Below are 14,634 nucleotides of genomic sequence, written 5' to 3'. Positions count from 1 at the left end.
GTTGATTATCTGTGTTTCAGATCTACTAATATCTGGTTTATAAAAAAGATACCATGCCATATTTGCTTTATTAAATATTGATGCAAAATATTGCTTAATACAATACAAATAAATGTTTACATTAGTTAACTTTGTCTTAAATTCTCTTTAGCTTTTCCAAGCACAATATCTTTATATCATCTGACCTTATAGGGATCAATGGCATTGGCATATTATTTTATTAAATGGTCGGTCCCTTATGCAAGTGTCATGGTCTCAAGACTATATTTTGGCCATATGAATTCAAAAGAGCACTTTAGAAACTATATATTATAATTAAATTTAACCAGTTGGAGTACCCAGCATATATTATTGTAATTACGAGTAGGCATAAATAGATAATACACTACAAATTTAATTGTCTACTTTTCAGAGCAATACCGGAATCTGACAGTCCAAAAGATTCAGGGCCCCGAGTGGCCGAGTGGTCTACAGCGCTCTCCGTCACGGATCACTGCCATCTCACCTCTGTCTGCGTAGGTTCGAGTCTCGGGCTCGGCCAATGTGGATATGTGAGAAAGCTTGCCAGGAGCTTCTCGTGGGTCGGTGGTTCTTTCCGGGGTTTTCCCGGGTTCTTCCTCCACCATTTATACTGGCCGCCATGTATAGCCTATCTTGTGCTGAAAAATGGCGTTAAACCCTATAACAACAACAACAATAACAACAAAAGATTCACGTTCAATTTCGCATTAACTTCCTAAATATGGTATCAATGTAGTTGTAAAGCGTAACTTATGTGGTTTGAATGGATTAACACTCTATGAAGAGACACGTGCGTGTGCTCTCATGCATGGAGTTGTTTCAAACTTGTTTAAAAATCTTTTCAAATACCATTTTCTAGTGAACTTTTAGAGTAACAGATGATTATTAAAGATTGTTACCTACATATACTTACAATAGAGTAATCAATCAATTGATTTCATTACTTGCCGTAACTGCAATCGAGTAATCCAGGTACTCATTTCATTACCTACCTGTAACTTGCAATATTGTAATCTAGGTACCAGTTCCATTACCGACCTGTAATTGCAATAGTGTAATCTATGTACTAGTTTCATTACGGACCTGTAATTACAATAGTATAATAATGTACTCATTTCATTAAATACTGTAGTTACAATACTGTCATCTAGATACTTACTCATTTCCCACTTGTAATTACAATAGTGTAACCAAGGTAATAATTTCATTACCGACCTGTAATTACAATAGTGTATCTATGTGTTATGTATAATGATTGTTTATCATAACCTTCTTCTCATTTCTTGCTATGAGAAGGAATTGATCATCATTTAAGAAATGTATTTGCCCATGGCGAGAGAGAGAGAGAGAGAGAGAGAGAGAGAGAGAGAGAGAGAGAGAGAAGAAAAGAGTTATGGGCTGTCTTGAAAGAGGACGCCACTCATAACGGTGTAAATACAGCTACATCTTGGAGAATCTTTGGCTTGCGAGAGATACGGGATCGAGCTGTAAAGACAGAAGACTGTTTGAGTTTCTGGCGAACAAACTTTATTGAAATACTCAACATATAAAATTACATTTTAATATCAATCTACATAAGCTTAAATTGCTGATATAAGAGATACATATATAACTACAATATTCTTTCACTTACCAACATCATACATTGTATAATTTCTGCCTTTTAGAATATAATGAAATATTGAATAATTTCAGGATAGCTAAAGAATCTAAAATTCAATATTTTAGACTAATACCGTAATTGAATTATATTTTACTGAATTTATTCTAAAATGTCAACATATTAAACGCTATTATTTAAAGAGGATTTTATTTCTAAATTAATTATTACTGAGTATGAAGTTGGTAGCGAACGTTGCTTTTTACTATTATCGATAATATAATTACAAGTAAATGTAAGTTCTTCAAACAATTAAACTTTCCAATATATTATATTAAAGAATAGCAAAGAAATACTTAAATAATCTAATGTTTAAACATACTGATGTTAGATTAACATCTTAACACTAAAAATTCTTATAACACTAAAATCCTTATACTATATGAAAAATTGTACATAGACGATAATCTTACCTGTAAAGACAGAAGTCTGTTTGAGTTTGTGGCGAATAAACTGGATTGCTCTTGGGCTGGGGCTATTTATATCAGTTTCTTAGGACAAAGCCAAATATGGACATGTGCCTAGCTCTTGTGTAAACCAGAATCTCAAAGTAAGGCTTCATAGGTTCTTACAGACTATCGTCTAGGTCTGTGTAGGTCATTAGACAGAGAATTCTACCACGGAGCTTTTAGCTTAGTCAGGAATTTTAGGCTTCCGCAATGCGGTAACTTACACAACTTAGCGAGCGTAGTTTTTGCTGACTCTATGAAACAATACTCATAGGACAGGCCCCAAAAATTTGGATAGTTTCTATCCGAGGTAATATGACAACCCAGCCGAATGGCCCTCTGCTATTAACATCCCAAGCCCATGCCTGTGTAAGCCTGATGAGTTCTTCCAGGCTGGTGTAAACTACTGTATGCACCCGGTTATTAGTTCACAGAACCTCCAAATATTGCAATTGAAGCAAGTGTTTGGACAATATAATGAGTGTCGTTTTATATGCATTTCATTACTATAAAGGCTTATTACTTTATATGTTTTTTTCTTCCAGCCACATAGAAACATTCTATATAGTTTTATGAATAGTCCATAAAAATGTTGATACATCCCACATTGTAATTTGTTGGTCTCAAAGAATAATGCACCTGCTTTTTTAATTTCAATGAATGTGCATTTTAAAAACAAAAAAAATATCACATAATACTTTTAGAAATTCTAAGATGTTAAACACATGAACTTATGAAAAAATTATTTGCTACGCCCCATTTTTACATATGACTCTTCCACTGTAACACTTTTGTGCAAAATATGTTAAACATCTATTGCAGACTGCACTGTAAATTTATAAAGTCCAGTGAACGAACTTGATGTTTATTTTCCAAATGATGATATGTAAATTAAAAGTATTGTCAATGTTTACATAAACATTTCGTACATCCGAACCGGAACACATCAGAGGTAACATCTATGGTAAAATATCAACTATGCGTCTATCCATGCTTATTACAAGATCCTAGAATTATTTGAGCATAGTATTTACAACTGTTCCAAATGCTGCCCTATAGGGAGCACTGTCCACATTGTGTGGTATTTCCATTTCAAATGAATTCATTTTGAAGGTACGAGTCGTTATCCTATCTGAATTGCACTGGACTTTAATGGCCATTCAATATTTTCATCATTCCTTTCTAAGTCCTGTAGTATATTATTGGTTGTGTTTTACACCGTCTGGTTGCTGATCACTAGGAAAACATCTTTCTGGAAAAGAACACAAATTCATCCATGTACACTGCTATATGGTAAACAATGAAACTTAGATCAAAAATAGATATTGATGGAATGCGATTTATGGGTTCCTCAAAAAATGTATATATAGATGCACCAAGGTAAGGTATATAAATCAGTTTAATGCGGATAATTAACACATAGATGCATGCAAAGTTTTTGTCCCAAGAAGAATGTATCTTATCAAGGAAATCACCAGTACGGAACTACTGAGGAAAATAAGTACTGATGTTGACAAAATGTAAATTGATCTACAATTGGCCATTTGATATGTGACGTTTGACCAAAACAGTCCAGTACAAATTTTCCCCATATTTAGCTGCTAAGTTAACAGTTTTTCTTTCAAAGATGTTGCCAGGAAAAATGAGAAGCAAAAATCTATGAGAAGTAGCTATACATTTAAAATCGTCTAAAAATAATTTTGTTTATTTTATGAATATCTATATGATAAATCTTACTGAAGCATTTTTTGATCAAATAGAATAATTTAAACTGTGTATAACGGCAATGTACATGTATGTATGTGTGGTGCGCTTAACTACAATTCAAATTCAGCTGCACAGCTTGTTCATAGAGAACCCAAAAAGAAAGAGAAAAAAAAGAAATTTGTTGAGTTAAAAATGTTTGTATGCTTACCTTGGAGTTGACATTAGAGGCTGTCGTTTTCTCGGATTCTGTTTGCATGGTGTATCATGCAAGGCACGTTTCTTTGATGTTCATACTCTAGTTTGTTTCGCACAATTAATTTTCTCCTGGAGTAGCACCTCTGGTATTGCTAATAATTGTTCTTTGTCAGATACATGAACATCATCTCCAAAACTGTAATAAACTTCACCGTCTGGACACATGGAAATACAACAGTATCGAAGAAGATCCGGCAACCTCGTGACACCATATAGTCAATAAATAATCTATCTGAACTTAAATAATGCTTCCTAAATTCCTCAGGGCACTTTCCGGGGGCATCCATGTTTGTGGATGTCGGAATTCTTTCCCAGGCATTTTGATCGTCATTTGCCTTACTTCTTCAAAGGACAATGCAGCTGCATTGTAGATATTTGGACAGTACAAATCCTTTAAAAAGGAAATGTATGCATCAATATTTAGCATTATGGATGAAACTGACTCATCTGTCTCATGGATTTCCATGTGAAAGAGTTTGAAAAGCTCAAGACCTTGATTGTCAATGGCTTTCATTAAAATCTTTTCGTGTGAAATTCCATACTGTTGTGGTAAAAAGTCATTTCCTTCCATGCACAAAATGATTTTGGAGATGTTGTACAGCTCAGGCTTTTGTTTCTGTAACCAAACATAAACAGGGCGTGTAAAGGTTCCAGTTTGGTTTCTTTTCTAGTGGAGACTGATACCAAAGAGGTGAATTAGAACTGTGTCGATATCAGCTGATGATACAAAGTTGACAACAGAATCTCCATCAGACAACTCAGCATCAAGCTCCTTCATCCAATCAAGTTGAGCCATTTCTGCTTCTCCCTTTTTCTGCCTGATGTTAGACAGCTTCTCCGTACCAACAATTCCTGATTCGGAAGTAAATCAAACTCTCATTGGTGTTGTGAAAGGACAACATGTGCAGGGGACCTCATGGCAATGACATGCTGTCAGCAGCTCTTCACTGTCTATATCCAGTATAATATGTTGCTTAAGAAGAAGCTGATCAATGTGATTGCCTAAATAGGAACTTACAAGTTTCTTGCCAGTCGCTGTTCCCACGACAGAGGGCTTGTGAAATTTATCTTCACTGATCACCTCTTTTGCTTCCTTCAAATGTAAGATAGATATTTTTCCTTTAGAATCCCGCCTTTTTCTTGTATATGCTTTTAGTGTGTCTGGTGTGAAGGAATATTTTTCCTCACATATAACAATGTGACGTAAATTTGGAAGGTGTCCTATCAGCTTGTGAAGAATTGCCTTTGATATGTACTCTAAGTACTGGTCTCCAGTCGAAGCTGATGTCTTGAACTTCACACCGGCAAATTCTACAACTGAAGCTTTCGTTTGTTCCTTTATGGTCTGTGGAACAGCTTTGAAATCTGTTAGGATGAACTCATCTAAGTCTGGCAAATCTTCCTTTTGCTCACTTGTAGCTTTAGTATCAGATATTTTCTTTATCAACTCGAGAAGAGCTCTTTTCACACCAGCTGATTTATTAGTGGATGATTTTGTCCCATCTGGCTTAAAGATTGACTGACAAATATTCATAGAAGAGCTTAGACAGTCCAAAATCGTTGTCATCTTCTTTACGGTCCTTTTTCTTTTCTCCTCGCTTTTTTCTTTTATGCTCTTACATGATGTATTTTTTGGTACGCCTTTAGCCCTCTTGATTGTTGACCCTTTTGATCTTTTTATTCTGTTAATGAGATGTTTGGGTCCGTTTATCAATTCAATGTTAGGACAATCACTAAGTGTCATACCCAATAGACACTCTCTTGCTGCATATCTGTGAATCATGAATGTTCCTATCTCTTCTGTGGTTGAATCTAACATCTCTTGCTGAACCTCTGGATTCTCCTTGTGATATACATTTCTTAGAATGGGATCAAAACTTGATGACATTCCCTTTCTTCGATGTATCAGACCAACTGTTCTTACAATATGGCCCAAGTCATTATCACTGGCCTTTCTTCCCATGTACCTTTCTGAAATTTTGGATGCTATCTCTTCGTCTTTTGTCTCATCGTGCTTAATTTTCGAAGCATCCTCTCCTGTGATGACAGACTGGATTATTTTATGGACTTGTCTCTGGTTGTCTACTGTGGACATCCTTATCATTACATTGCTTAGTGTGGCCCCCGGTCGAATACATTTCTTTGCATCTCTGTGGTCAATCTCTCGAGCAGTGTCTAATCCAAACCTGACAATACTACCATTGTGAGAGGTACTGAATAGAGCATGTTTCATTTGTCTGTGAAAGTGACTTGATTTGTAATGTTCTATCAAAAGCTGTGTGCAAAATCCAGTATAACTAGAAGCTCCATTTAAGAATGAGAACGGAAGTGAAGACTTCACACCGGTCAGTAGTAAGTTGTATCCATCTTTTCCTCCTAGTCTTTCAGCAACGGCGATGGCTACAATTTCGTCACAATGCCTCATTATATCAATATGCAGGGAAAACGTTTTATTCTCAGTGGATGTTTTCTTAATGAATTCTTTCAACATTTGTCCTCATCTCAATTCAAGCTGGCTGACGGATAACTCCTGATCACACAATTTTTTTTCCAGCTCCTCTGCATGTGAATGTGGTAGCGAGTTGATGAACGTGATGATAACCGAGATAAAGCTTTCATCTAGATCCATGTTTTCTTCCTGAAATTCCGAATTTTCCATCGAAGCCGCTTTGCCTAGAATGTTTGTGAAGGGCTGTAAGGATGTAAGTCTTGTCCATATGTATTTCAGGCCCCATTTGGCTTGCTGCTGAAAACGTTCAAAAGCATACTCTTCATCAGAGGTCATCTTTAGTAGAACCCATTCTAGATCTTCTTTTTGCAGCGGTGGTGCTTCCTTGCATGCATAATTTTCTTTTTCTTCACACAGTGGAAGATGCCATGTTAATACATCGTTTGAATCCTTTGGAATACCTTTGATTGTAATGGGCAGGGTGCATAGTTGATTTATTCTCCTTTCACCAGGTTGTGGGTCAGTTTTCATGGTGAGCTGGACCAGATTGTCCATGAAAAATATAAGATGGCAGTCAAACCAAATGTTCAGAAGATGAGACATCACATGCTTTTATATAGCAAAGTGGATATGGTTTCAGATACGTTTTAAAGTGACAAAGTTCTGGATCTGCAGCTTTCTTAAGACATATGTCTCCATTTCGCAGACTTTGACTCATATTGGTAGCTGATGTGATGGAAAAACAGATGTGATCTTATAGTAGTTGATGAACAACTCTTCTGTGACAATATCTTGTATGAGACCACTGTAATTTGTGTTAAGTATGTTCAGTGATGAATCGAAATGTCAATATAAAGAGGATAGTTTTGATGTGTAGAAATCATCTGATGATCGACGCCTGAGGCTGTTTTTGTTCAGTAGTGTTTGTTCTAATAAACACTGGAATGGTAAAGGAACGTGCAAGCGCCATTCTCTCATTATTTGAAAGTGGTTCATATCTAAAGGGTCAGCAAGCCAATGTTTCTCCTCTTAAAAACATTGGAAGCAAAAGGAGTCAAGAATTCTACATTCCTCTGGGAGATCTTGGTCATCCAGACAAGATGAAAGGGACACATAATGGGGTTGGAGTTTTCCAGATTTTAGATGACTTCTTGCAAGAAAACGCTCACCAGGCGGAAGGCAGCCTTTGGGAAAGAAGAGTATGACAGGCACATAAACATTGTGACTTTTCTTCAGAGAGGTACGAACTATCAGAGACATATCATCATACATTTCAACATTATGTTGGAATTCCTGCAATTCGATACCAATGTGTACTCCTGCTTTATGTGCACACACATTTGTGCACTGAAAACAAATGATATTTTGAAACTGAGGAAGAGGTATGTCTCTAAGAGCATTTTCTGTGTCGGTTTCTATTTTCTTAGGTCGATGGATACTCTGAAGATGGATAGTGATTCCATTTATTGCATCAGCAGCAAACTTTCGAGCAACATTCCATTGACATACCTTCAAGCACAACTGATTGAGTTCTTGTCCTTTTTCTGCCAACTCTTTACATAATCTAAAGAAATCCCATTTACTTTCCTGCTCATCTTCATAGTCTGACGCTTCTTTCTTACAAAAGGAACTATAATGCCATTCAAACAATTGAATTTTATTCCATTCGCTGTCGGTGAACTGTGTTTTATAATCAATAATTAAAGATGGAATCTGCAGCCCTTCAAGTTGTAGCTTGTTAATTGTTTCTTCATACAGACCCAAACTTAAAATTTCAACAGACGCTAGTTGTTGATAAAGGTTCCAACTTGATTTATTCCATTTGTTTGAAGATATAGACTGTGTTTGTTTTTCTAAGAGTTCATCACATACCACTTTGCAAACCTGGAAGTCATCATAATGATGGAACATATATCGAAAGAAAGACGACAACGAAACCAAATTCTTTTCTTCTCTTTGGATTATCCCAGTATCATGTCTCTGTAATTCTTGTACAATGTTTTCTTTCTTCACAATTTTTTTCTTGTCATGAATCGAATGGTTAGATTTAAGGAACTTTACAAGATCATCTATGGCTATGAAAGTTCCATCTTCGATTTTATTGAAAGGTAGAGACTCGAGTGATGGTATACAGATGGAAACCTGTTGAAGAATGAAATTATTTAACTATCTGATGTCAACAATTCTGTCAAACTAGATAATAAAATATAAAGTCAGAATTTTGGTACTAGATTTTATGTATTGGAAGATAAAAGATTACAAGTATGACTGATCAATGATATGAGAGATGGATAGAAATATAAACTACAAACACATATGACCATTATATCAATTGCTTCAATTTGTTGCCTGAATGCTATTTACACAAGGCTGGTGTCAGTTATGATCCAATGTATGATTAAATGCTTTATAAACTTCCATGTTCATTTACAAACATATATGCTAATTACCATAGTCTCTATCTATGCTACTTATAATATATATTGGGCAAAAAAGTACTACTATCTAATGATGATACACTTCCAATATACCGACATAGACAATGTTATGCCTTAATTACTTCTTGCTGAAATTAGACAAATAAACGACCAACATGAGAATTAAAGCGACATGAACTCTGGGTTTCTTGATTTGTGGATTTTGGAGAGAGCACTTTTATTGAACTTAACTTATTGTTATTGAACTGTCAATGAACTTAAACTGAATTGATACATTAATTCTATAAACATTTGCAAACGACTGTGGTATAAAGCTATTATATTTCTACAATTCCATATATATATATATATATATATATATATATATATATATATATATATATATATATATATATATATATATATATATATATATATATATATATATATATATATATGAAATATATATATGAAATTGTATATATATATATATATATATATATATATATATATATATATATATATATATATATATATATATATAAGTATCTCAAATAGAAACTCACAATAGAAAGTGTATATATGTGATACACTAAGTGATAATACAAATTACTGAATGCAAGTAATATAGAATTCTTACCATTTCTTCCTCTTCAAATTCTTGATGATATTACATACTCTGTGTCTTCAAGATAAAACTGTAAGTATTCTTGTAAAAAGTCACAAAACTATTTAGACAATGTATTTGAAGCATCTGTCAATCAAATACATCACAACAACTGTCAGTTAATCTTATTTTGGTACAAAATATAGACCTACCATCTATTATGCCCAATACAATATAGAAATTCCATATTTAAAGATAGCTTTCAAACACAGGGAACTGAAACAGGGGCATTATAACTGGACAGTTAGCTGGGAGTCTAAAAGCAATTATATTTGACATGAGTGAAATTCACACTTGCTGATAACAAGGTAATGACAAAAAAAGCAAACACTGGCAAGCAAGCATCAAAATCTAGAGATATTCAGACCTGGGGCCTGTCCTAGGAGAAATGTATGTACAAAAGGGTTTTGCCTTTCTGCTCATAGGGGCGCAATCTTTATTAAATAGTATATAATTGTACTAAAGAAACAAAGGGATTTAATCTCAATATATTTTAATAGAAAATTACTTTTAATATAATTTAATCAAAACTTACTTTTAACATAATTCAGAGAAAATTTCAATCGTATTACTTATACTAAAAAATTCTGTCCTAATAATACCATCCGGGTCATTTGAGCCGAGTCCTTGAGGCTCGAGAGAAAAAAAGAACATTCATAAAAAGAAAGTAAAAGGTGAAAGATAAAAAAAATACAATAATAAAACATTGTGAGACATATTGTAAGTTGAAAAATACATAAGAAAAACACTGCAAATACAGAGTAAAATACAAAATATACAATGAGAAAAACAATGCAAGTATTCAGTAAAATATCAAAGGTACAATGAGAAAAAACACTGCCAAATAATCAGTAAAATACAGAAAATACAATGAGAAAAATCACTGCAAGGTACTCAGTAAGATTGAAAAAAAATACAATGAGAAAAAGCACTGAAAAATACTCAGTAGAATTATACGCAGTCTGTGTCATGTGATGTAATTTGGATTTTTAACGTAGCTTTAAAAAAAATTTCAGTCATATCGCTACGATGTCTGCAATGTGGCAGTTTATAGTGATGTATAGCAATGGGGCATCATGCCGCAGACATGTAGCATGATGTCCCACCCAGTCACATTATCCTGACACCGGGCCGACCAGTCCTAACACTAACCTCCTAATGCTGAGCGCCAAGCGAGGCAGCTGTTAGTACCATTTTTGCAAGTCATTGGTATGACTCGGCCGGGGATCGAACCCACGACCTCCAGCATCCGAGGCTGAAGCTCTAACCACTAGACCACCGGAGCGGTGTCATATATATATACGCAGTCTACTTCTTCGACTAGGCTTGTGAAATAAGTATAACACTAATATTAGCATGTAGTTCTTGTTATCTTTATTTTTCCTTTTTGTATGTTATTTTACTCTTTTTTTATTTTTTTAAAATGTATTTTGTATAACATCAGCATAACATGTATGGATGACTACGGTTATTATTTTGATTCAGCCAAGTGTCGTGAAAAGAATTCCCGTTCTTATGGATAGTACTAGTGAGCCGATACTGAGTGTATGTTCCTATTGCATAGATAATATCAACAAAGAAATACCAGCAACAATGAAGTAAAAATGGTTGCGAATATAATGTCGTAAGAATTTGGTATTAACCAAGAGTAAGGAAAATAACAATTTTAGTGTTGTGTTATGTCCTACATTATAAACATAACGTCTATTCACTTTCAATCAAACCTTGAACTGCCTATGTATGAAATAGAAATCGCATCTAGCGTAAGAGCAAAAGTGAAAATATGATTATAATCGTAAACTGTTTTGGTGTGGTCTAGTACAACTTTGAAATGGGCGTGTATTACCGAATTTACATGTGACGTAGCAAGAGAATGTATCGCCGTTATCGTCTGAAACAAAGTAGACGAAGAAGTTGGCCGTATGTAGGCCAATAGCTGCTCATGTCTTATGAGAGCTATGGTCTCACTGGACAGTTTATCTGGTGAATTTTCATCCGACGATGACCAATTACAGAAAAATGAGAATAATTTTACACTGAAGATACAAATAAAAACAAACTAATGATTTTTGTAGAAAGCATACATGTGAGATTTTGACTGCAGTAATCAGGTTAATTCCTGATGCAACTGGTGGTTTTTATACTGAACCAACACTGCCACCAACCCCTAAATTTTACATTCATTTTTGACAAGAAATAGCTATTTTGAATATTTTTCTGTGACAAGGCAGCTAAAAGAATCAGTATGTGCCTTATGCATGAATAAAGTTCACTAGTACTATAACAAATTAGCATACTTTTCATCACCCCTCAACCATCTAGATTTTTAGATATTTACCTCTGTAGCAGACACACATAAATACGTAAGCCAAGTCGACAGCTCATTTGCAGCCCAAGTTACGCATTTGATCTCCAATGCAAATCTAACTGTGACAGGCAGTCACCAACAAGCCAACCTATTTCCAAGCCTAACTCAAAGTAAATCTGAACCACATTATAGATTTAGCTTATGTGCGAATTTATAAATGCTAGGCTTGTGATAATTAGGTTCATGCCTTCTACCTTAAAAATTAGGGGGGTGTCAAAATACGAAACTATCCAGTGAGACCAGCAACGCGGAAAACTCGGTTTCGAGTAATCGCGCCGACACTTTGACTAATTTAGCATTTTAGCATATATATATATATATATATATATATATATATATATATATATATATATATATATATATATATATATATATATATGAACAACACGACAACATCAATCGATGTTGCCAAACCAGGGAAGGTAGCACCTCTTCTGACTGATTTGAAGGCATTAGAGCCGTTTCTATGGCGTTATCGCCGTGACACAATACCATAAGGTATACATTCATACGATTCGTATGAAAACATAAGAGAAAACTCTCAGTAACATTATCGAACCCCATTGGGTTGAGAAAATAAACATCTGCATCAATATGTTCAAGACAGCTAGGCGGAAATTACAATTCTCCCTAAGATAGGCGAATACGGTATGACATTGTTATATGTGTAGGCTGCGAAACATGTATGGGGTGGTTTCAGACTTCAGTTCGAACAGGTTTGACGTAAACGCTTAGTCTGGAAAGCAAGTTAAAGGCGGTAGGTTCATTCACTCTCTGTAGTGGAAACCTTAGCTAGCGCGATGAATGTTACTGAAGTAGGTATATAAAAAGTTATTGTTACTAAATAAGAAATTAAATACAGCATAAATTAGATCATTTTGTTTGGAAATATTTTGAAATTAACGCACTAACCTTGTATTTTTTGTAATTCAAGATACAAAATATGGTACAGCAAAAACATACCTGTGTGAGAATTACCACGGTCCAGAAATATTCTCTTTATGAAACGAATTGTATATTAAATGAATAGTAAACAATACACGTATTGTCTTTAATATAGAAAGAGTTCAAATTGTAAAAGTTAAAGTCAGTATCACTGGAAAGGAAACTGTCGTTGCCTCTGTCGTTGACTTGGGACTAGGCGGAGATGTCGCTGTTGGACCCATGGAAATCTCTGTTTATGGCATGGAAAGATGTATCTAGCCTGGATTGCAGGTAGCTCGAATTCGGGGCTGGACTAAGTATCGAATGCATTCGACATGTCTGGAATTTCAGGTGTTACTGCAAGATGAATTCTCATCGGCGATGTATACTTAGTATACTTGTAATATGTTCGTTGCCTTTGTAATGTTTCTGGCGCTGATGAGTCAGAACAGTCCCTTCTTGTGTGCGAAAAGTACGAAAATCACAGAAGAGTTGTCCAGTCGTTCCGGAGTTGATGTAGCGTAGCAGGGCGGCGTGACGTCTGATGGTCGCAAAGGCTTTGGTGCGAGTCAAGCATCATTATGCGGAGTGACACCTTTATTCATGATATTCGTCCATGACGTGTTATGTATAATGATCATCATTTAAGAAATGTCTTTGCCTATGGAGAGAGAGAGAGAGAGAGAGAGAGAGAGAGAGAGAGAGAGAGAGAGAGAGAGAAGAAAAGAGTTATGGGGTCTCTGGAAAGAGGGTGCTACTCATAACGGTGTAAATACAACTACAGCTTGGACAATCTTTGGCTTGCGAGAGTACGGGATGCTGTAAAGACAGAAGCCTGTTCGAGTTTCTGGCGAACAAACTTTATTGAAATACTCAACATATAAAATTACATTTCAATATCAGTCTACATAAGCTTAAATTGCGGAAGTAAGAGATACATATAAAACTACAATATTCTTTCACTTACCAACATCATACATTGTATAATTTCTGCCTTTTAGAATATAATGAAATATCGAATAATTTCAGGATAGCTAAAGAATCTAAAATTCAATATTTTAGACTAATACCGTAATTGAAATATATTTTACTGAATTTATTCTAAAATGTCAACATATTAAACGCTATTATTTAAAGAGGATTTTATTTCTAAATTAATTATTACTGAGTATGAAGTTGGTAGCGAACGTTGCTTTTTACTATTATCGATAATATAATTACAAGTAAATGTAAGTTCTTCAAACAATTAAACTTTCCAATATATTATATTAAAGAATAGTAAAGAAATATTTAAATAATCTAATGTTTAAACATACTGATGTTAGATTAACATCTTAACACTATAAGTCCTTATAACACTAAAAATTCTTATAACACTAAAATCCTTATACTATATGAAAAATTGTACATAGACGATAATCTTACCTGTAAAGACAGGAGACAGTTTGAGTTTGTGGCGAATAAACTGGATTGCTCTTGGGCTGGGGCTATTTATATCAGTTTCTTAGGACAAAGCCAAATATGAACATGTGCCTAGCTCTTGTGTAAACCAGAATCTCAAAGTGAGGCTTCATAGTTTCTTACAGACTATCGTCTAGGTCTATGTAGGTCATCAGACAGAGAATTCTACCACGGAGCTTTTAGCTTAGTCAGGAATTTTAGGCTTTCGCAATACAGCAACTTATACAATTTAGCGAGTGTAGTTTATGCTGACTTA

At 34.7% G+C, this 14,634-nt stretch overlaps 2 protein-coding genes across 2 annotated transcripts in view; both read right to left on the bottom strand.

The window, feature by feature from the left end:
- The window catches only part of LOC149796583 (uncharacterized), a 49,536-nt gene extending 35,152 nt beyond the window's left edge, over positions 1-14,384 (bottom strand). The window contains exon 1 of the mRNA XM_089961301.1: positions 14,343-14,384. The gene's annotated coding sequence lies outside the window, so the exon portion shown is untranslated. The remainder of the gene's footprint in view (positions 1-14,342) is intronic.
- Positions 1,526-7,979, bottom strand: LOC149796584 (uncharacterized). The gene is made up of 2 exons (XM_089961302.1): positions 4,046-7,979; positions 1,526-3,382 (listed from the first exon to the last, which is right to left on the bottom strand). The coding sequence occupies exon 1, from the start codon at positions 6,581-6,583 to the stop codon at positions 4,961-4,963; it is 1,623 nt and encodes a 540-aa protein (XP_089817428.1). The 5' UTR covers positions 6,584-7,979; the 3' UTR covers positions 1,526-3,382; positions 4,046-4,960.
- Positions 14,385-14,634: the final 250 nt, after the last annotated feature.

This window comes from Sinohyriopsis cumingii, chromosome 6 (genome assembly GCF_028554795.1).
Source record: "Sinohyriopsis cumingii isolate HCF-2022 chromosome 6, ASM2855479v2, whole genome shotgun sequence".
NCBI classification, from domain to species: domain Eukaryota; kingdom Metazoa; phylum Mollusca; class Bivalvia; order Unionida; family Unionidae; genus Sinohyriopsis; species Sinohyriopsis cumingii.
Note: the sequence above shows the minus strand (reverse complement) of the source record. Positions and strands in the feature narration are given on the sequence as shown.